Genomic DNA, 22,923 nt, shown 5'->3' with positions numbered 1-22,923 from the left:
TTATTTGGGGAAACCATTTACTTTAGAATGACGTATGTAACAATTACAAACCAACCCATAAACAAAAGAGGAAAAATATACATGTGTTTAAATCGTGTGCAAGAATACACGAGGCCTTTTACTTCCACAGCTTCTTGATGGACATGTTCTTCTCGCTGTCTTTCTGCATCACCTGGAAAAGAGCAGAGAAAAGTCTCAATAGGAAGGTAGGTACAGGTGGAAACATTATGAATATTAAATGAGGGATTATTTTTATTCAGGAGACGAGAGGAGATTATTCTACTAACCTTTGCCACGGCCATCTCAAAGTCCTCCTGGGTGACGTGAACTCTCCTCTCTCTCAAAGCATACATGCCTGCCTCTGTGCAAACACCCTAAAATACACACACGCGATAAAGAAATTAAATTGTGCTCTACTACATTTAACACCAGACTGCTGCTGTTCAGTCTGCCAGTTCTCACCTTAACCTCAGCACCAGAGGCACCGGGCATCAGCTCTGCGATCTTTCTCAGGTTAATGCCACGGGTCAGGTTCATCTTCCTGGAGTGGATTTTCAGGATGTCCAAACGGGCCTTAAGGTGCACAAATAAAAACATAACTCTAACACCACATCTACCACAGCACGCCTAAGTATATGTGAATATACTGTGTCAAGTATTTACCTCTTCATTTGGAGGCGGGAACTCGATCTTCCTGTCAATCCTGCCTGGTCTGAGCAGTGCCGAGTCGAGGATGTCGATACGGTTCGTGGCCATGATGACCTGAAGGGACAGAAGGTGCATTTTAGTCACATTAAAGCATATCAGTTGTAAGAGCACTTGAATCGTTTAAGTTTAATAATAATGCTTAGCACATCAGTGGCCAAAGGAAAGAGTGACACAACTGCAGCTCCTCCCACTTCATTTACAAGTAATACATCAACATTCAATAAAGGTTTTACAATATAATTGCAGTTGTAAGCAGACAAGTGTATGTATGCACTTAGGCTCCTATGAAGCATGAGTAAGCACTAGCAGCACAATGACTGATCATTTATCATAAAATATTAAATGTCTATACATTAAAAAAAACTAAATAGTGACTTTGTATCAGTTAATATGCAAAAAGACCTTGATACTGAACAAACCAACAACCAAAGAAGGTAGAATTATGTCAGTGTGTGTGATACCTTGATGTTCTTAGTTGCCTCGAAGCCGTCCAGCTGATTGAGCAGCTCCAACATTGTCCTCTGCACCTCGCTGTCTCCACCTGAGCCTCCCTCCAGGCGAGATGAGCCAATGGAGTCGATCTCATCCATGAAGATAATGGAGGGAGCGTGCTCTCTGGCCATGACGAACAGCTCACGCACCATACGAGCACCTGCGGCAAAATATGGGAGCAATCGGAGTTATGCAACCAGATGCTTAGTTTTGATTAAATCTCATGAGGACGATAGTGAAATGTATTTAAGTGTTCAGCAGAAGCTCACCCTCTCCAATGAACTTCTGGACCAGCTCGGAGCCAGAAACCCTGATGAAGGTACAGTCGGTGTGGTGGGCCACAGCTCGGGCCAGCAGGGTCTTCCCTGTACCAGGGGGGCCGTACAACAGCACACCCTGCAAACACAAATCACATTCATCTGTATACTGACTGATAAATCAATCCAGTCGCTATTCAAGCAGTTTCAGATGTTTTTCAGATGCATTATACGAGGAGTTTCTCCATCGGCAGAACGAAAAATTCCGCGACAATAAAAAAGTCTCATATTAATGTGGATGAATCTACGTTACCCACACTTGTTAATGGGCCCATTTTCAATAAATATATAGTTTTGTCTGTATCGTTATTTTGTTATTATTAGTGGTGGCGGAAATGCTGGTCAAACCGACCAGCGTTTCCTTACTTTCGGTTTCGCGGACGCTGCCCGGCGAGTCATGAGAATAACGCCGCCGAATCGCCGTTTATGGTCGGAACTACGACGGTATGTGATCGTCTTTGAACCTCTGACTTTAATTCTTGATGAATGAAAACATGAGTCTGTCTTGCGCCGGTCAAAGAATTTCGGTGCGCACAGAGGCTCATAACTGTAGTGTGAAAACGCTTCACTTTACCAAAACTCCTCGTTGTCCCTTTAATGTATTTATATAAAACAAGAGTATCATTTGGTTTGAATGATATCCAGCTCCTCTAAATAATTCTTCCTTCTATTATACAATTCAAAATTCACCCACCTTGGGCTGTGCGATGCCTAAAGCCTCAAACAGCTCTGGGTGTTTCACAGGCAGCTCAATGACTTCCTTAATTTCCTTGATCTGCTTATCCAGGCCACCGATCATTTCATAGGTGGAGTCCGGCACCTTCTCCACCATCATGAGAGACACCAGGGGGTCCACCTTGTTGGGCAGGATCTTGTGCAGGGTGTAGCTGTCGTTACGCAGCGCCACACGACAGTTTGGAGTCACCTGGTGCAGAAGCAAAAAAAGGATGAGAGAATGTTTTAGGTTTCATTTCTCTCTAAGCAACCGGCTGTAAAAAGTAACATTCAGTCTATGGTTGTTACAGTTTAAAAGGTCTGTTTTATACAGTGTTTCTTTTTTGATGTTCTATTTTTCAAATTCTTCTAGGATTTATAATCATTGTTAAGATGACAATAAATATAGTACTTACATCATTGATGTCAATATTCTTGTCCACATCCACAACAAATTTTCCTTCTGGGTGCACCTGAAAATGACGACGAGACATTTTAGTTTTAAATGTCGACTGTTGCTCAGATTACAGTGTGCAACATGTACACTATAAAAAAAAAAAACATATCCTCAGCATACCTTGACCAGCACTTTCTTTTTGTCCATGACCCTAACCACTTCACCTACGTAGGATCCCTGCTCCTGCAGCAACTGCAGCTCCTCGCGAAGAAGACGCACTACGAAAAGAGGAAAACATTTAATTGAATAAGAACAAGTTCAGTACAGCTGCATTTGACAGAATTAAATTACATTCAGAGATACATAGATGTCACAAAAATGAACCATGGTTTACCTTTGGCATTGAGCTCATTCCTCTGTGCCTGCAGACGTCTAAGATTCTGACTCTTCTCATTCACTGTCAGCTGTTGAGAAAACAGAAGTTTGAGATTAACAGTCACCAGACAGGAGTGCAATCTGGATCATATTTCAACAGATGTATCATTTTCTTACCTGTAACTCCTCTATCTTAGACAAGTAGTACTGCCGGAGACCCGTGCCACCTTTACTCTCCCCCATCTCCATCTGTCAAAAGATAAGATCAAATTTTCAACACTGCAAAACAAGAGCTCTACCACAGGGAAGGCCTGCCTCCATTCATCTGTGATTAACAGACTAAATGTTGTTTTTTATGAAATATTTGGTTCATACAACTGTAAAACGATGCCATCATTAACTCTCAGTGTTAAAATTACACTTTAAACACATTTATTTCATATGGAAAATAAAACATCAAATGACAAACGTGAAAACTGAATGCAGAGAATATCACGTTTATTTTAAGAAATGAAAACGTAAACAATTAGCTCAATTGCTACTGTTTAATTTACAAATCGAGCAAAATTCATTACTTATAACATTCACATTTCGTTAACAGATGACGGAAACCACACAAAAGTAACTAACATCAGTGGACACGGTCAAAGCAATTCATAGATACAGTTAACAATCGACATCGGCTAACGTAAGCTAGCATTAGCTCACTCACTGACACATATAAGATTCCGTTTGTTGATTATTAAGAGTTGTATTTAACAGCTCCTGTTTATTATTATTAAAAAAAAACAGGAGAAACAATGTGTAGAATCCAGAGAAGCTAACTCAATGCTAACGATGCATAAAGTTGACAGTGAGCCGATGCTAGCTGTGTAGCCGGGTTAGCTACAATGAGACAGCAAACCGGCTGCATTCATATTCCTCATTCACTCTTTTAAATCAACAGACATTTTACCATTTCACAGCGCAGCGACTCGACCATTCAATCTCAAGGCTGCTTCAAAGAAACGATTCGACTCAAAGCCCAATTGTACAGTTTCCTTGATAATATCCCAAATAAATCACACGCAACAGCACAGAGAAAAACCACCTACATGATCGATCCCGTCCACCTCCATCTTGAAATTTCTGCATCCGCTTCAGAGAACAGGCGTTTCCGGCGGAGAGCTTTTTACAAAATAAAAGCGCACATCGCCGCCTACAGTCCAAATACTTTTTTTGTTGTTGTTGTCCCAGTTGCGAGACGGAGTACCGTACGTTGGCTCTCGAAATAACAATTGTGTTCTTCCTCAGCTAACATAATATGCTTTTATTTCAGTTGGTCCTAATAGGATATGTTGTTGTTTTTCCTATGTAGCCTACGGTATATCACATTTGTTTTGTTTGTTGATTTTCTCTTACTATTCCTCCGGGGATCAATAAAGTCAAGTCTTTAAACTTAGTTTACTCATATGGACTGCACCATTCATCAATATTATCCAGTATTATCTTTACGTTGTGTTCACACAACGACATGAGGGTCTGTGAAGTGCTGAGTGCTTGCCGTTATTTGAGGCGTGGTAAACATGTCTCAGCTCTTTGTGATGGATAAACCAGTCTTACCTGTTGAAACTGCTGCTCTCAGAAGCACCTGAGCTCTTTGGCCAGCACCAACATGTACACTGAAGGCACAAGTTACAACCTCAGCCCTTTGTACAAATGATTAAAGACCTACACCTTTAGTGCCAAAATAAAGTATAACACGTTAGAAGGAGATTAAAAAAGATGTAATGTTCTGGAAACAGGAAAACATGTAATTGATTTTTTTTTAGATGAAGTACCACTTTGTGTGAAAGGATACAGACTAAAGGGACAATAAGCCAATAATTTGTAAGTATATTTATTGTAAAAAAAACAAAAAAAAAAAAAAACAACTCAAAATGTATAAAAGATAAAGGCTTTGATTGATACACAACATGCAAACATTTTACAAAGAAGCTGTACAAATAAAACATTTGTACACACAACATTTCTCAAATGTGCCGTCTTCACACAACAAATTTTGGCACAACATTATGTTAACATGGAATGTTTCAAGAAATTCTGGAGATCCTCTCATACAAAACCTTTACAAAACAGCATTTCAACAATTCGGTGCATTTTTTAATTGACACACTACAATTGCATTCCTATTTTATAAACACCAGTTAACTCTCTTGTGAGGTGTGCCTCTAACAGGAAGAACCCCTCCAACCCAAAAAGCCTGCTGCAGTTTCCCTACCTGGCATTTACAACAATGAAAAACCACAATAGCAAATGAAAATAGCATGTAAACATTCAAGAAGTATTAAAAAAAGAACTGCTGAATTACAGTTGGACAGAGCGAATACCCCCGCCCCAGAGTAGAGCTTCCTGGAAATCCTGGTATCTTTCTTAACAAAAAAAAACCTTCAATTCAAATGGTACATCCACCAATATAAGCAAAAAAAAAAGCACCAAAACCTGTATAGTTTTTATTGGCACCAAAAGCTTCTTATCTTCTTAAGTCATAAGAAGTCCTTTTTGTTTTGTTTTTTGAGGATAAAATAAAAGTTTTGTAAATTACTTTCATTTTTTCATTTTGAAAGGAAAAGCTCCCAGTTCTTGTTTTATGAGATGTTACCAGACATCAGGTACTGTTTCAAACAAAAGGTTATGGCTTTAAATGTAAAGATAAAAGAGACCCTTTCAGAGTATCACATTAAGTGATGCTGAAAAACACTTCAACAGCACCAATACTCATGTTGTTGTAAGCATATTGTACCATAAACAAAACATACTGCAAAACAAGGAAAAATGCAAAGATTATTTGAACAGGCTCAAATGACAGATAATGCAAGGCAAACAGATCATTAAGGACATGTAATGTAAATAAACCTCTTTGGTCCCACAACCTCTGTTGATTTACAAACTATTACGTATGGGAACAACAAAGAGATGCATCCCACTTAGAAGCTGGTATCATATACCGAATCAGTGAGGATGGCTTTGTGAACATTTAAGCTGCAACATTAGCTTTTGTCTTTTCAAGCTAATTACAATGTTAATTGAGAGGACATTAACACGTGAAGTGTAAACCGAAGTTGGCTGTGACTCCTCTGGAATGTGTCATTAGGTGAGTCGGATACCCAACACCTGCTCTAACTCTTGTCTTCTCTGCTGCACCTGAAACAAAGAGGGGATAGTGTCAGTTCAAAACTAAAGTCATTAAAACTAATGATCTACTGACCCCTTTGTAAGTAAACATGTATCAATAATGTTTATCAAGTATATAATTGTTTAAAGGGAAAACGAGGAGTTTGTATTTGGTTATAAAAAAGTCTCACATTAATGTTGATGAATCTACGCTACCCACACAGTAACAAAGTGGAAACGCTCACTCTGATTTTGTTTTGTTAGGTGAGGCATATTGCTCACTTGTTTTTTGTATTTTCTTTGTTTTTAATTTTTGTTTTTATATATAATGTCTCTGTTTTTGTATTATTGAATGCATATTTGATGTTGGACCCCAGGAAGAATAGCTGTGGCTTTGCCGCAGCTAATGGGGATCCGTATAATAAACAAACAAACAAACACTTGTTAATGGGTCCATTTTCGATAAATATATCGTTTTGTCTCCATCGTTATTTTGTTATTTTAATTAATGGTGGAAATGCTGGGTGAGCTGACCAGCGTTTCCTTACTTTCGGTTTTCGCGGACGCTGCCCGGTGGGCCATGATAATAACGCCGCCGAATCATCGGAACTACGACGGTATCTGATCGTCTTCCAACCTCTGACTTTAATTCTTGATGAATGAAAACATTCTTGGCAAGACGTCTGTCTTGTGCCGGTCCAAGAATTTCACCGTGCGTGAGGAGGCTCATGGTAAATGTAGTAGGAAACACTTTGCTTTCCAAAACTCCTCGTTGTCCCTTTAATGGTGCATTAGGTGTTGTAATTTCTTACCTTGGAGTAAACATATCTGCCCACTGCCTCTGGTACCCAGGGCGCCTGGTAGAACTCGGTCCTCCTTTCCTCCTCTGGGTTTCCTGTCACATCTGTCATCAACTGATGAAACAGAAGATATTATCAAATATGATCCATAATATTGTGATATAAAAAATGAATATCTATAAAGGTAGTTTTATTTCCAACAAAGAGTTGGTGGTGTAAAAGGCTGAATTCAAACTGGTTTAAAAACAGGTGATGTGGTGTTGGTAGCTGATGTTTACCTTCAGATCTCTGCTCTGAGACTTGAGCCAGTCCTGGATGAACTCCTGTGGATTGTTGCTGAAGCTCAGCATAAAGTCTCTCTCTGTCTTCAGCTGGTTGATGTACTCAATCGTCTCGTGGATCTGTAGCACACGAGTGCATTAACAGAAAACAGTCTTTTAACAAACATTTTTCTTTTTTTTCTTTTTTACGATTCCCTTAAAAACACTTGTGAGGTGCCCATTTAATTGAATGACTGGCAGACCTGGCCTTACTTACCTTCATCTCCAGGGCAGCAATTTCCTGCTGGTTGGTTGTAGAGGACAAAAAACTGTTCATTTGTCCTTTCAGTGGGTCGTCCACTTCTACATCAATGTCATAACAAGCTGTCTTCTTTTGATCTGTGGGGTCCACGCTGGACAGGGACGACACAAAGACAGCAAGACAGAATTCAATTTGGATTCTAATAAGACAAGCAGACTGCACATTTCAGCACCCCCCGCCCCCCACACACCCCAAATCACAAAGCTAAACTCTTTTCTAGAATGAAACACCTCGTATAAATGTGCTGCGGCTGCCAACACCAGCAATTTGGGGAGAACGCACTTAACACAAGTTGTGCATGTGTGAGGGATAATGATTCACACTCCCTTACCTAATGACGTGATTGATAATGATGGGGTCAGGGTGTTGCAGCAGGCCCGCCAGCTTCATGGGAATCTCAGAGAACCTCATGCGAGGACAGCCAAAGATCTGAAAAGCATTTGGTCAGAGGAAACGTCAGAAACGCTGAAACTAAAGCACAGTTAAGGGACAAATTAGAAAATAGTACACATACATTTACTCCTTAGTAATTAGTATTTAATAACATATATTGCTCAGCATCTGCTCATTTGCTCTAACAGATGTTTGACGCAGTGATGTTGAAGGTATCTCAAAGTATCGAAGTAACTGGGGGATTCAAAGATAGCATTCTGTTGCTTGCATTACTTGTCTGAAATAGCGGTTGCAGTTGATGTACTCCTTCTCATGACCGTCCTGCAGCTTGTTGTTCTTGATGTAGAGCCAGAGAGCTTGCATGATGCTCGCCCGTGTCTGCGTGTGCACACCCAGAAGGCGAGCGAGCCGTGGGTCCAGTTTGTACTGAGGGGGCTGGAAAATAAATTAAAAAAGACGTTTTTTGGGGGGTAAAGATGAATTTCATGGAAAACAGTTTCACCAAATCAAGTGTGTGGGTGTACGCACACAAACCTGGTGGTCCAGCATGAGCAGTAGGGTGCATTTAACATTCACATCGCCAGGTCTTTTAACCTGGAAACCATCTGTCTCCTGAGTGGTGGGCATTCTGTGCCACTGCAAGACAAAGATAAGTCTAGTTTTAAATGTTATCCTCTTGAAGCTTAAAGCAGAAGTAAGCGATCCGGTTGTTTTGGCTAACTTCCTGTCAGCCGATGGAGTTAGCAGTCCCCGCCCTCGTCATGGATCTATTGGTCCTCGTCCCTACGTCACCACATTCACGTGCATCCCTTGGCTGCACACACAGAGAGGACCGCCCCTTTATGCCGTTCTCTCTCCTCATTGGATAAAGGTTGTAGGATACAAGGAAAGTTTTCTCCTCGGCTTACAGCAGAGCAGAGTGACTGACAGACCCGTGTTCCAGACCAAACACTCTATATAAGTGATTGCTGAAGAAAGAACTATTTAAGACTTATATTAACACAAACATTCCGCTTACTTCTGCTTTAAACAGAATCCAAACTGCAATACAGTGATACAAAGTTTGGTCACAGCCCCCTGTTTATGCCCAGACTTACATGTCTGTCTCATTAAATGCTGCAGACACTGGGTGTCTATCTCTAATATAAATGCCTGCTGTACCACTGTTGTTTCTGTACGAGATTGAGTTATATGAATTAGCCTTTTGACCATGTTAAAAGAAGTCTGAGTCTGATCTCTAATTACTGCAGTTATAAAACAAAAACAATTTGCATAAAGACCAGGTTCCACCTTGTCTGTGAATGAGTTTATGCACAAGTCATTCAAGGTTGCTGGGCTAAACATTGCGGGATGTCATCCAAATTCAGCCCCATTTAATGTGAATTAAAACCTCTGTAATAAACTGTCAAACAGACTCAGAAAGGGCAGGCTCCAAAGTTTGACTCATTCCAGCTAAACTTTTGACCAGAGCTGAAAATGGACTGCAGCTGGTGAACACAAATCTCACACCATTTCAGTGCCCAAGTGCTTTAAATGTTAAAATGTGTGTTGCATCAAATGCTTGTGTCATTATGTCATACCTCTACTAAGTGGTTGTCAGGTCCGTAGAGCTCCTTATCGAGCTCAATCACTAGGCTCTTGAAGAAAGATGAGAACTTCCTCTTTTGCTTTCCAGGCTGGGAATAAAAAGAGCATGAAAGAGTGTGAAAATGCAGAACCAAAAAAAAAAAAAAAAAAGATTGCTATCAATGTCTTCTTATTGTGCTGTGTCAGGCTGTGCAGCTGCATTGTTTAGCTCTGACCACATTGGGGGGTGGATGAAGAACAAAACTGTAGACAAGTAGAAAAAGCTGTTACACCCCCACCCTCTCCCCAGCGCTGTCAAAGCGTTTGCACAACATGACCCCTTTCACTCCTTCCCTCACATCCCCTTTCTTTTTCTGTTACTCCATGCAAAAACTCCCACGCATGCCTAACCCAATGAGCCAAGGGAGAAATATTAAGAGACAAGAAAAAATCCCCCTTCATGTGGTCCCAGATAACACCATGAGTTGAGCTGGAACTGATGGAAGGAGAAGGAAGGGGGGGGGGGGGACATTTCAGCTGCTGGTATGTAAAAGCCAGTGGTTTCAATTCCATGTTTCAAAAGACGACATGAGCTTGTGTGCATGAGTGCATGTGTGTATGTTAGGAGTTGCGGGGTGGAGTGGGGAGAGCTGTAAACACACATCTGGTTGCGTGGTCTGAGCCAAGGACACAGGCCAACCAGAGCTGAGTGACTGTGAAGTTTTCAGAAACACAATAACAGAGACTGAAATATTTGGAGTCAGACCACAGTTGAGACAATTGTGAAACCGAGAGAGACTCGAGCTTTTGAATGCAAACGGCTTGTGTTATTCACGTACTTCCTCCAGAAGTTTGCCCTCCACTCTCAGCTCCCAGGAGGACACCTTCTCTGCCTCCTCGCCCTCAGGCTTGCTGGGTGTGTATGTGTTGGAAATGTAGATCCTGAGTTTGCGTTTTTGCTGTCACAGAGATGAACAAGCAGATGCATCAGGGATTCCTGTAAAAACTCTTGCTCAATTTAAAAAATGAACCATGGGATATTTTAATCAGATTCCTCCTCTTTTTCCTTTTTTTTTAAAGCCTGCACTTTGTCATTGGTGGAGGAGGCTTTTCCACAGAACATGTCGGTCACAAATCCTAAAGATTTTCATGAGAGAAAATAGTGGCAGAGTGGATTCATTTGGATTCACAGCAAATAGAGCATCCATGTGATCCAGTATTACTGTTATAATTTCCTATCCTCCGTTTCACTCTCCTAACGCAGTGCCAGCGCTTTAATTAAATCACTGCTAATGTAAACCTCCTACTGCTGCTGCTTCACACTAAAAGCATCAACATACATTTGCTTTTCTTGAAGAAGACACCACATCATCTACAACTGACATCTTCATTAAAATACTGTTTGTTTGGCTGCATTGTGGCATCAACCAGACCGACCAAATGAACCAGGGCTGAAATCACAAAGCCCAATTTCTATTTTCTTTTATTAAATTTCCTTTAAATCTGTTGATGTGCTATTATGAAGAGATACCATAATGGGCTTCTTGATGGCTTCCTGGATCTCCATGCGCTTCCGGGCAATGGTCTGATCCAGTTTCCTCTCAAAGGCCAAGAGGTCCATGTAGGCCTGGGACTCTGGGACCAGGTCTCTGATCTAAAGAGCCAACAGTTAAAACAACTTGAGTGTTAATGGAGTACAGAAACTAAAGGATAATTAGTTCCATCTAACACATGATTCAGTGGATGAAAATGCTCTCACCCTCTGTGGGAGAACCTTGTCGGCCATCTTGCGTCTTTTTGCCCTGAATTACACAGAAAACATGATATAAACGATGATTTACATCAAAAAAAAAGAAAAAAGTAAATTAACCACCTTTAGTGTATGCTTTCTCTAAATATAGGAGGAGGATCCAGTTGCTAAAAATATCACTTAATCAGATGAGGACTTACTGTACTTATCTTGCCAATGTTGTCTCATCATTTAGCATTTGCCCTTCATTAAACAATTTACAGGGAACTGATCGAGCACTGGCACACACAATACAAGACTAACAGAAAGATCTCATTCACTTCATTTGATTACAAAGTATTTGTGAAAACTTCATAGCGCGATAACAAAATCTTTGCCTCTGCTATCTCTTCATTAACTCCCACGACTGAGCACCTCAGGCTCCCACTTATCATTGCTGTTGACTTCATAAAAGCTGTTTTGTTTCTTTAATTGAATTATACAGTTCCCCCTCATTATGACCAAATCTAATTCTGAAGCTCTTTAATGAGAATTTAGGATGTTGCTTCTAGCCTCGTAGATCACTAATCCCACTGTACCGAGAATTTTGTTATGGGTTAAACCTTTAAAAAGACAAGAGGTTCATTGTGGATGGAAGTGTAAATAAGGCCTCACATCACGGCCTGCTTCGTTTATGACTGTGGCGTCACCCAGCAGTTTGAAGTCAAAAATACACACTTGTGTCTGTTGCTCTGAAAGCAAAGGCCAGTCATGAGATACTCCTATCTGCGTGTCTAAGTGAACTGAGCTGTGCTTTAACAGTACTGCAACTTCACAGATGGAATGCAGAGAGGGAAAAAAAACATTAATAGATCAAGAGCCATGTTGTTGTAATGTTAATGAGGCCCAACAGGCAAAATTAGCAACTACATTTCTATGGCTGTGTGACAATGTTATTACTGTGGTTTGATGTATAAAAGGATGCATTCACAATTCATGGACAGCCCTAGACGTTCTGTTTTCCTCCGGGTCATCTTTATGTCTATTTAACATTTTCACCATGGACAACCTAAAAAAAAATATAAAATTGAGATTCTCAACTCTTCCAGCAGTAGTTTTTATCCTGCCTACGGATGTTATCAGCAGTGAGGTCCACAGAATGATCCTGCTTGCTATAAACTGTGTTGAAAGTTTTTTTGTTTCATGATCCTGAAACATGACAAAACCACAAAATAACATTACTTGAAAAACCAGTTTGAATTTGCCATATTTGAAAGTGAAATTTTTTGCTTATTTGTTGTCGTCATTGTTGATGAATTGTTGACAAAATCTTAAACCGCTGTTTAGCTGTTCAATCCTAATTTTTTGATATGGCTTGACTCTTGATTTAAATCATTAATTAATTGAACATTAGAGAGGTTTTCGTGCTGAAGATTGTTAAATTAAAACTTGCAGCTTTTCTGTCATTAGATGTGTTAAAAGGCAGAACAAGCTATTTGAAATGTCACCTTGAGCTCTGGGAGTGAAGTGAATAAATGCTGAAAGTAATAAGTAACACATTTATCAATAATCAAAATAACCATAGTTGCAGTGCTATTTGAATGAGAGTGAAGTCAAATCTGCCAGATTTTTTTTCAGATTTGGCTCCAAGCCGTCTTGGTCAATCAACCTTGGCATTGTTCCTCTCCCTCTCTTCTCCTTCTCTTACACAAACACTCTCACTTCTCCACAGTTTACCCTCGTCTGAGGCCTCCTCCCAGCGCCTCTTGCTGCTGCTGCTGTTGATGCTGCTGCAGGAACCGTTTCCGTGAGGCGTCCATGCTTGGGGGCCCCATGCCTGGGCGCATAGACATGTTCCCACCACCATAAGAGGGACCAGGCAGCTGACCCCCCATTGACCCCATGGGGCCCCCAACCCTACTGGGTGGCATCCCTGGGCGCTGGAGAAAAGGAGGAAGTTGAAGCTATCATTTCAGGTTCAGGAAGTTTCAAATACTGAAAACGCATTGATACTAAACAACAGATCCTTGTTCTTTCTTTCAAGTCTTTATATTTTTTACTTAAAAAAACAAAGGTTATGAAGTCTGCTTTCTTCATCATGCAGTATATGTTCCCAGTGTGATGAGATTCTGATATGGGTTTTAATGTCATAATTAGTATAAAAGGATGATTAGATGGAGGATAAAAATGAACATTTCCTGAGCTCTGCTGAGTCCTTGAAACTATTTGGATGCAGAAATTCAGACTACCTTCAGTAATTATGCGCTTACAATGCCAAATTTCACTTTGTATGTTTAACAAGGTGGAGCTGATGGGAGCGTACTGTGTGTTCAAATACAGTAGTAATCTGCAGCTATAAAAGAGCAGTAAGCAGGAACCATGAAATTGTGGCGTAAATAACCAAAAAAATGTGATGTAAATGTACTGTACTGTGTTTACAGACCTGACAATGTAGACAACAGCGATTTTAACCCTAGTAAATTCCACCAAGGTTATTTAATAATCAGGATTAATTGTTGTAAAATCTAATACACCAAATTGTATTAATTAATCAACAGTTAATTGAAATGAAATGCCATCTTAACCCTGCAGCACTCTTTGTGTGATCTGTCTTTCAACTGGAAAACACATATCTGTACCCATATGGCTCTGACAAGAAGCTATGATAATGCGTGTCAAGTGAACGCCACATGAAGCTACAGATGGTGGCAAAACTGGGATAATGTATGCAGGCTCAGCTCTGACAGATGGTGGTGATGATAAACTTACTTTTGTTTTCAAGCTAACTGACAGGAGGCTAGGGGCTGCCACGTGATTTTTTTTTTCTCGCTTTCACACATGCACACAACATTGTTCTATAATAATCATTTTTAATCAGTCACACAAAGACCAATTACTATAAGGATGTTATAATCGATGTATAATATTCAATATTGTAAGCAGTAAGTAATAACACATCATTTTCAAATGCGGAAGTAGTTGCCACCACAGCTTGATATTTCAAAAACTGATTGTCGGTTGGTCTTCATACCTATATTTTCCAGAGGTTTCATTTTATTTATAAGTTTGTTTCAAACCTGAACACTCTGAATTTACAGTCAATTAAATACAAACTTTAAGAAGCACCAGCAATAAAAAGAAAAAGAAAAACACACCCTCAAATAGCCTTTGGCTCAACAGCATTTTCTTTTTAAACAAAGCTTAACAGATAGAAATAAACTGAGAAAACCAACCTGGAGGTACTGGGGAGCGCTGTTCATGCTGCGGGGGTATCCCGCCGGAGGTTGCGGCATGCCCTGCATCCTCATGCCCGCCGAATGCCCCACATTCATCGGATTCAGGTTCGGATTCATCGGGGAGCCCGTGAAGCCTCCTCTTGATGCCATCTTCTGGATCTACAAGTGGTTTAAAAAAAGTGACGCAAACTTCTCGCGGATTTCGGTCCCAAATACGAGTGTATAGCGGGCAGCTAAATGAAAAAGTCTTAAAGTAGCCGGGTATCTAACTACCAGAGTAAGTTTAGAGGAGGAGGAGGTCCTGTTCTGGTTTGACAGCAGGCGCACTGTCAACAAAAAGCTAGCTAATGTTAGCTCGTCTCCTACCGTTTCAAGTTCCGGGATTTGCTTCTACCTACAACTGCTGCTTGGTCTCTGGACACTGAGTGAAGTTTTGTCTGCTGCTTGTTGTCATCTTCCGCCCGCTCGTCCTCAGCTCTGAACACCGCTAAGTATCAGTGAGGCGAATGAAAAACATGATAACGCCTGACAAACCACTAAACTGGGCGACTAAAGAAACCAAGTAGTTTCTCCTTCTAACTGCCTACACACACACTGACACACACACACTCAATGCTGAATGCTGCCTTCAGTGACGTCGGAAATTTTGATTGCTCCTTAACTCCCGCGTAATCAAAGATTTCTCCTCAGGGCGTGAACGAACAAATAAAAAAGAGGTTTGTCCAGTTTTATATTTTCAGTTGTGTGTCGTTATTTTATCAAAACACAACCACACCGTTACTGTGAATTTATATGAGGTAACATTGCAGAAACTGGTGCATGTAGGGTTTGTCATTTCCCCTTTTTATCATTCCAGTGGTGCAATCAAACTGTACATAGATCAATGTGCACTTATCACTCTCATTACCAAAATGGCCAGTGTGTGACAACTGAGAACTGACTCACTTGATAATGGGCTGGGCTTTAACCTGTTGGAAAAAATAATGCTGTTACACTGTTTACTTCATCAACCAGAATCCATCTATCATACACTTTGCATTGAGCATGAACTCTATCACCCCCCCATGTTGCTAGAAACCAACAGGGACCCACATGGAGAAATAATGCTGTTTGGCTTGTTAGTCTGTAGTTATTCAATTAAACACTTAGGAATATGCTCAGTAAATTAAAAAAAAAAAAAAACGTAACGTACTGGGGATCAGTCCAAAAGACAATAAAAATAAAATTCAATCATTTTGCAGGAATTGCTTTAATTGTTATTGTACATTTGTGGTGAAATTTGTAATGCTGTAAATCTGAGACTTTTGGCCCATGTGACAGTTGCTTACTTTGGTCATCTAGCCTTGTTTCACAGCAGGGGTGTGCACAGGGTTTGCAGCCACCAGGGATGACCCTTTACCTTGTACAGCTTTACGGTCAACTTCAGTTTCCAGTTTGCCCATTATGCCAAAACTTGAGCAATGTTGGAAGAGAGTAGCCGGTGCTGTTTTCCTCTTTGACTGATGTTTTCTGTAGTGTTGCTCCGAGTGGTTGGAGCTAAGATTGGGTTCACGTTAAGGTTAGGAAAAGCACCAACCAGTGACTTCATTACACTGCATTTGGACATTTACAAGATGAAGGCAATGATACAAGTCCTAGTGAAGACATGGTGAGGATAGACCCCTGTGTCTTAACAGAAAGATCGTTGTTGTACATATCTCACATTCCTCAGTTAATACTGTCAGTATCATATGATTCCTATTAAATGTATCATTTTTCGTTATGCCTATTTGCAGTGCATGTGGTCCAACACTGCTGTAGCATCCTGCATACACAAAAACACCAACACAAAGGCTCCTTTTCTATATTTGTTTCTTCACCTAGACACATACTGTATGAAACCTCAGTAATAAGACTTTATGGAGAGCACTTGAAGGCAGCATAACTGAATCCCTCTGGCAGTTTTCAGTTCCAGGGAATTCAACTTCACTTCGAAGGCAAAGGTCAAACCGTGTGATCTGTGTTGTATTTACCACCTGTCAGTTACTCACGGATAATATCTCCCACATTTTGTTGCTTAAAGCTTTTAATAAGCAGTGTTTACTGTCTAACAGATGTTTAATTCTACTCGGATCATCGTTTGATCAACAGCATCCCCTGTTGGTTGCTGTGTTTCATAAGTGCTTAAACTGGGGTTACTGAGGTTGTTCTTGTTGGTTCACATCCATCAAAACCCTATGCAAAGCCCGTTCAAGAGTTCAAGTTAATACAAGACCAAAGGACAGGTAACAAATCATTTATTATGCTAGACAGATGAAACAAACTGAGCCATGATAGCAGCAATTCAACTATTGGAATATTTACACTATCACATCACACAAAGAATATGTAACCCTTTACAATGTAAACACATGATACAAAGACGTATTTGAATGCTAGAAAACAAGCCGATCTATCCACCAAAAATGAAACAAAAAGAAACCTGCTTTCTGCAGTAAATACCTGCTTGTACAATTAGGGGTTCATTTACTGAACGTTTTTAAAACAAGTTTTCACAGGTGAATGACAAACTGAGAGTTGCGTCTCTCACATGTTCAATGTGTTCAACTGGAGAACTATGAGCCTGACAGTGAATGTGAAAAAAAAGACAAACCATTAGTAAAGATTGTCTTTAACATTATTGTTCAAGAAAATGGTGAGATTTTTAACAGGTGAGTAAGTATAAGTACACCTAATGCCTAATCATTTCTGTATTTTAAGAAACAACATACAGTATTGTATGTGCACACAGCTGCCCCTGCTTGGCCACTGAATGAATTACACCAGAATCTATCTCTGTGCAGTGAAATTGTATATGGTGATATTCATTATTTTGGACTCCAGCAACAAACAAAATTAACTGAACAAAAAAAAAAAAAAAAAGGATTGGTACAATGATTTTGTGGGGGGAAAGAAATCTGTCAAGTATACAGTGGGAGGTCTGGACTGCTTCTGCAGTGCAGCAAACACCATAATTGTCACCTACTATAATATCAACATACATTGATATTACATCATACCAAAGGTGAAGTGTTGTTGGTCTTCCTGTGTGTGCGCGCGCTCGTGTACACACACACACACACACACACACACGATGAGAGTGTTTTTGTCTGAGTGTGTTATTGAGGGAATGCCTCATCTTTCATCAGCATGCGTGGGCTCTCCTGGTTGTCCATGCGACGTCTAGGACCCATCATGCCTGTGGAAATAAACAGCATCAGTTATTACTCTATTCAAAACTTAAAATGATGTGTGGGTGGTTGTAAAATGGTCAAAAACAGCTTGAAAAAAAAGTGCTAAGTTTTAGGAAACATGTTTTATGACTGTCAATTTTAACTGGTGTCACCTTTTCAAAGTCACAGTGTGAATTCATGTCTGACGTCAAAGATGTTTTTATCCTTATTTGTTAGTATTTGTTGACATTTTTGTCCACTGTCATTACTGTGGTGATTACTGCGTAGTGGGGGGGGGCTTTTTTGCCTTTTTTTAAATTTTTTTTTATTGGATAGCACATAGTGAGATAGACAGATAGAGATAGACAGGAAAGGGGGAGGCAGAGAGAGGGGGAATGACATGCACATGTCTGCCCGACGCGGGATTCGAACCGGGGACGCCTGCGTTGAGGACTGTAGCCTCTACATGGGGTGGCCGCTTTAACCACTGCGCCACGCACCGCCCCCATAGGCAGGAATTTAAGTTAAGTCTAATGTTACACTGAGACAAATTTGTGCTGCATGTTCACATTGACAAACCTACAAAGAAACCGTCCCATCCCTCCTCCCATAGAGATAATGAAATAATGAGAACTTATAACAAACAGCTCTGGAGAAAATTAAGAGACCACTCCAATTTCTTCTGAATGAATCAGCATCTCTACATGTATGGCAGCCATTTCATTCCAGTGTCTATTGAATTCCAACAGCTCAGTTTACTGATTGAGTGATCATCTGAACCAAATCATATTTACGGGGAACAGTATAAAAACCACTGTTGTGATTTAAGAACTTGTTTTCTTTGCATTATTCGAGGTCTGAAACCACTGCATTTTTAAAAAATTATATTGACCGGTTGTCATTTTCTGCAAATAAAAGCTCTAAAACAATATTTTCATTTTGGGGGGAGAAATGTTGTCAGTATTTTTTAGAATAAAATTTAGTTTAGTTTTTAGAATAAAACAAATGTTTGTTAGCAGTTGTAAAGGAAAACGTCAGTTTTTAGCTTTAAGACACAACCATGAGACTAGAAGTCTTAGAGTGATCCTCAGTCCGGTGATTTTTAAAGGGACAACGAGGAGTTTCTCCATCGGCAGAACTAAAAATTCTGCGACAATAAAAAAGTCTTATATTAATGTGGATGAATCTACGTTACCCACACTTGTTAATGGGCCCATTTTCGATAAATATATCGTTTTGTCTCTATCGTTATTTTGTTATTATTAGTTGTGGTGGAAATGCTGGGCGAGCTGACCAGCGTTTCCTTACTTTCGGTTTTGCGGTGAGTATAACGCCGCCGAATCGCAGTTTATGGTCGGGACTACGTCTGTATATGATCGTCTTCGAACCTCTGACTTTAATTCTTGATGAATGAAAACATGAGTCTGTCTTGTGCTGGTCAAAGAATTTCACGGTGCGCGGAGGCTCATAAATGTAGTGTGAAAACGCTTTGCTTTTCCAAAACTCCTCGTTGTCCCTTTAAGTGACAATAATCTCCTTAAAGCAGATATCAGTGGCACGGCCGTTTCGGCTAATGCTGTGTTCAAGGCAGGCTTTTGAAACCGTAAGTTACAGCTTCAAGTCACAACTACGACTTGGTAGCGTTCCAGGTAACCCGTAGCTCGTGTTTTTACCGTCCTGTTGTCTGTGAAAGTTCCCTATAACGGCCACTCGTAACTTCCGACCCGTGAACTCGTACCAGATCGAACTGGTATGACTTCACAGGAAGGAAAAACACAAAGTACGAGTTTCCTTGAACGCACCATGAGTTAGCAGCCCCCGCCCTTGTCAGGCATCAATTGGTCCTCGTGCTACGTCACCACATTCACGCGCATCCCTTGGCTGCACACACAGCCCTTCATGCCGTTCTCTCCCCTCATTGGATAACACTTGTATCCCACAAGGAAAATTTTCTCCTCGGGTTACAGCAGAGCAGAGTGACGGAGAGACTCGTGTTTAGGCTGAAATACTTCATGTAAGTGATTGCTGACGGAAAATAGGACTATTTAGGACTTATATTAACAAAAACATTCCACTGATATCTGCTTTAAATGTTATAAAACCTCTGAGCTAAAAATGACATATCCTGCAATGTAAAAATTTCTTACATTTCATGCTGGTCATTGATAAAACCAAGACTAAGACTTTGTGTAAGATTTTTTCTGGCTATTCAAATTCAGATTAAAACCAACAAACAAACAAAAAACAACCGTAACAAAATGCTTCCAAGCCATTCCCTGTAATCTGCTACCACCAACATGCGAAAGGGTCAAACGCAGCCTGAAAATAGTTTTAACTTGCAGATCATGTAACCTGTTTCCAAAAATTCCCAGAGACGCTCTTGGTAAATAACCACACAAATATTATCCTGTGTTGTTCAAACACTGTAGCATCAGCTGCATGTTGAGTCCTTGCCTCCTGTTGCTGGTATGATGAGTATTTGCAGTTGTTGTGGTTAGTGCTGGATTATCTGAGCAAACAAACTGTGGCCTTGCCATCACAAAGAAGTTGAATTATTTCCTTACTTACTGCTCTTATGCTTGAATGATTTGGATCTTCTGGGTGAGTTTGGATTCTGGGGTGAAAAGAAAAAATACTTTGAGTTGACAAAGAACAAGAAATATTTTGAAGAAAACAAGAGTTTAATGTGTTTTTTTAATGTGTAACATTGAAAATTAATAGTACCTTATCCGATTTCCTTTTTTTGGCTGTAAAAGAAAGATATTCAGTTTTAGATGTAATACTATGAGTCAAAGCGTCATTCAAGTCATTTAATGTATCACCGAAAAGAGATCTGGTGCTTTACCTTTCTTTTCTGCCCCATAAGACCAGTCATTATCATTGACGTCATCATTATCCTCTTGGTCACTCTCTGATTTGTTGTTTGTGTTGTTACCAGTGACTATCCTGTAAAACAGAGAAGACGGCGGCATGACGCACACAGTGACTCAGCAGTACTCTCTGCAAATAACACTTTGATTATAAAACACATACAAAATGTACTGAAACTACTTGATGCTTCATCTGTAATTAAAATTTTTGTTGATGTCTTTCATACATTTTAACCTGGTGGGTGGACAACGACGTACTGGACAAAGGAGTCGCACAGTGTGCAGTGCAATCATAATCAAGTTTAGTGAAGAGGTGAATCTGTTTTAGTCCCATACCTGCGGTTGGCTATGCGGCTGCTGTTGCGTCCCATCCCAAGACATTTCTCCAGGTGTGGTGCAAAGCGCGAGGCAGCGATGCTCCGGCTACAGTTGGGACACACACATTCTTTGTTTTTCCACTGGTTGTACACCTGGCCAAACACGTCCAATCCAGGCTGGTCCACAATTTCTACAAATTGAAAACAAGATTTATTTATTTTTTACAGCATTCAATAAATGTTTGTCTACATAATACAATAGCAAAATATGGCAATGGATCTCAAAAGAACATGTGGCTACCTACAGTTTAAAGAAAGATGTCATGCTGTTTCTATGTCTTTAGCCATTTGTGTTACTATCTACTGCCACAGTATGGAATTCACACAACTGACTGGTGTCCTGGAGTAAACAATATGCTTTTTCCTCTCCTGTCGGAATGACAATGACTTTGTTCTCACCAAAGTCCCTCATGCTTTCTTGGTCCGTGTCATCCAGGAAAAAATAGCCCTGCTTGACGGCCCGGTGGACCTCGAAGCAAAGACCCAGGCATGCATCCTCCACCAGGTCAGACAGGATGTCCTGAGCTAAGCCCTAGCAGGGCAGGATCAGGAAACAGATACAAGTCAGACCAAGAGACACACACAAGGATATGTGTAGCTATATACTGCTGGTTTGTGTCCAGCAGCTCTGCTCTGCTCTGCAGTGCATCTGTAAGTTGAATGTGTATCACCAAAGCTGCCACTTGAGTCTGTGACTTCCCTCTACTGTAGCCTACCTCCAGCTTGCTGTTGTCCAGGCTGGACATTGAAACCTCCTCCATTTTCATTTGCCAGAATTACCAGATGAGCCGACACTGCTGTGGTCATGCTGTAGCGCAGCAAGCATTGGCCAAAACAAGGGGCTGCAGCAGGAGGGAAAACACACACACACACACACACGGTAGCCTACAGTTAGTCCACACGGTGTCAAGTAAACCCTATTTTGATTGTGTAAAAAAAGATGAAAAAAATCAGTGTGTGGTCAACATTTGACGTCTTTGGATGTGATGCAGCTACTTACAACTGCACGTTGAACACTGCCAGGGGAGTTGCTTCCCACGTTTATAACCTACGAATTAACACACACAAAAAAAACACACAATAACTTATAGCGTTGGTGTTGTGGCACTGAAACACAACGACAGTCAGACGGTAACACAGACGTTTTAAACACAGGTTGGTTTCCCCGAGCATTTGGGTGTCTAACGAAGGGCAGCTTAGGGCTAAAGCTTGGTGAAGAAAACAAAGAGCGTGGCTATGAATAGGCTGGAGGAATTGAAAATGCCAAGAGGTTCAAGGGAGAAGGCGGTATCCTGCTCACAAAACCTGCAGGTCAACAGCGGCTACCGCTGCGAGACAAACGTGCCAAATGTAGCCTATCACACCGGGCAGAGGACATGTAAAACAATGTAGCGTATTTGTAGGCGACTCAATTGTTTTTGCTGTTGAAGAAATACATTTTGACTACAGTGAGGCTCGTCCACGAACCCGGCACTGCTACTGCTGCCGCCGCCGCTGCTGCACTGCGGCTGTCCGCCTCTCAACTCCCCCAACAAACCGTGAATGAAGAGGAAGAAAACGACACTTGGGTCCAAATATCGAGCCTAACTATCGGGGAACAGCTCAATCACGGCCGCGCAAATCACTAATTGTGTTTATTTACCTATTTCGGCTGGCATCCATCTTTACGTCAGAGAGATCAGACAGTAGCAATCGATCGCTATACGACGACTTTTCCACTCAGAGCTTCCTCTGCTGCTGCTGCACTGGCCAGGGCTCCACGCTCAGCTCCAGACTCCCTGCGTTTATCATCCAGGCAGGCAGGCAGGCCAGCATGTGACTGACTGCACGACACCGGCCCTGCACACTGTGTTTAGGCTTCATTCATTGTCACCATCCCAGATATTTGACATCTTTATATCAGGGGTTCTCAACTAGTCTCACTCTGGGACCCACATTTTCCCATGGTCATTAAGTCGCAACCCACTTATAGAATTCAAATCAAGATTTTTTTAAAAGCCTTTAAAAATTAATTTTGCTCTTT

General features: G+C 40.8%; 3 protein-coding genes across 4 annotated transcripts; all 3 read right to left on the bottom strand.

Moving 5' to 3' along the window:
- Positions 1-4,124, bottom strand: psmc5 (proteasome 26S subunit, ATPase 5). Of its 2 annotated transcripts, none has more exons than XM_085760639.1 (12): positions 3,959-4,124; positions 3,181-3,252; positions 3,023-3,092; positions 2,809-2,906; positions 2,648-2,704; positions 2,212-2,442; positions 1,470-1,596; positions 1,170-1,360; positions 664-762; positions 463-573; positions 288-374; positions 1-172 (listed from the first exon to the last, which is right to left on the bottom strand). In XM_085760639.1, exons 1-12 carry the CDS (start codon positions 3,983-3,985, stop codon positions 119-121), a joined length of 1,224 nt encoding a protein of 407 aa, XP_085616765.1. In that variant the 5' UTR covers positions 3,986-4,124; the 3' UTR covers positions 1-118. The 2 variants fall into 2 exon arrangements, with proteins under 2 accessions (XP_085616765.1, XP_085616766.1); XM_085760640.1 differs by having other exon boundaries at positions 4,098-4,124.
- A 745-nt stretch (positions 4,125-4,869) lies between these two features.
- smarcd2 (SWI/SNF related BAF chromatin remodeling complex subunit D2) lies at positions 4,870-15,335 on the bottom strand. The gene is made up of 13 exons (XM_085760832.1): positions 14,460-15,335; positions 12,964-13,166; positions 11,257-11,299; positions 11,029-11,151; positions 10,337-10,456; positions 9,512-9,607; positions 8,466-8,567; positions 8,205-8,366; positions 7,870-7,967; positions 7,494-7,629; positions 7,235-7,357; positions 6,969-7,070; positions 4,870-6,186 (listed from the first exon to the last, which is right to left on the bottom strand). The coding sequence occupies exons 1-13, from the start codon at positions 14,610-14,612 to the stop codon at positions 6,133-6,135; spliced, it is 1,515 nt and encodes a 504-aa protein (XP_085616958.1). The 5' UTR covers positions 14,613-15,335; the 3' UTR covers positions 4,870-6,132.
- A 1,386-nt stretch (positions 15,336-16,721) lies between these two features.
- Positions 16,722-22,813, bottom strand: atxn7l3b (ataxin 7 like 3b). Its single transcript, XM_085761124.1, has 8 exons — positions 22,543-22,813; positions 21,901-21,948; positions 21,617-21,742; positions 21,300-21,432; positions 20,860-21,031; positions 20,476-20,599; positions 20,222-20,267; positions 16,722-17,679 (listed from the first exon to the last, which is right to left on the bottom strand). The coding sequence occupies exons 3-8, from the start codon at positions 21,665-21,667 to the stop codon at positions 17,600-17,602; spliced, it is 606 nt and encodes a 201-aa protein (XP_085617250.1). The 5' UTR covers positions 21,668-21,742; positions 21,901-21,948; positions 22,543-22,813; the 3' UTR covers positions 16,722-17,599.
- Between the last annotated feature and the right edge of the window lie 110 nt (positions 22,814-22,923).

The sequence above is a fragment of the Trachurus japonicus genome, chromosome 19 (assembly GCF_045865225.1).
Source record: "Trachurus japonicus isolate A0001 chromosome 19, Traja_1.0".
Taxonomy (NCBI): Eukaryota; Metazoa; Chordata; class Actinopteri; order Carangiformes; family Carangidae; genus Trachurus; species Trachurus japonicus.
This window is presented reverse-complemented; position numbering and strand designations above follow the sequence as displayed.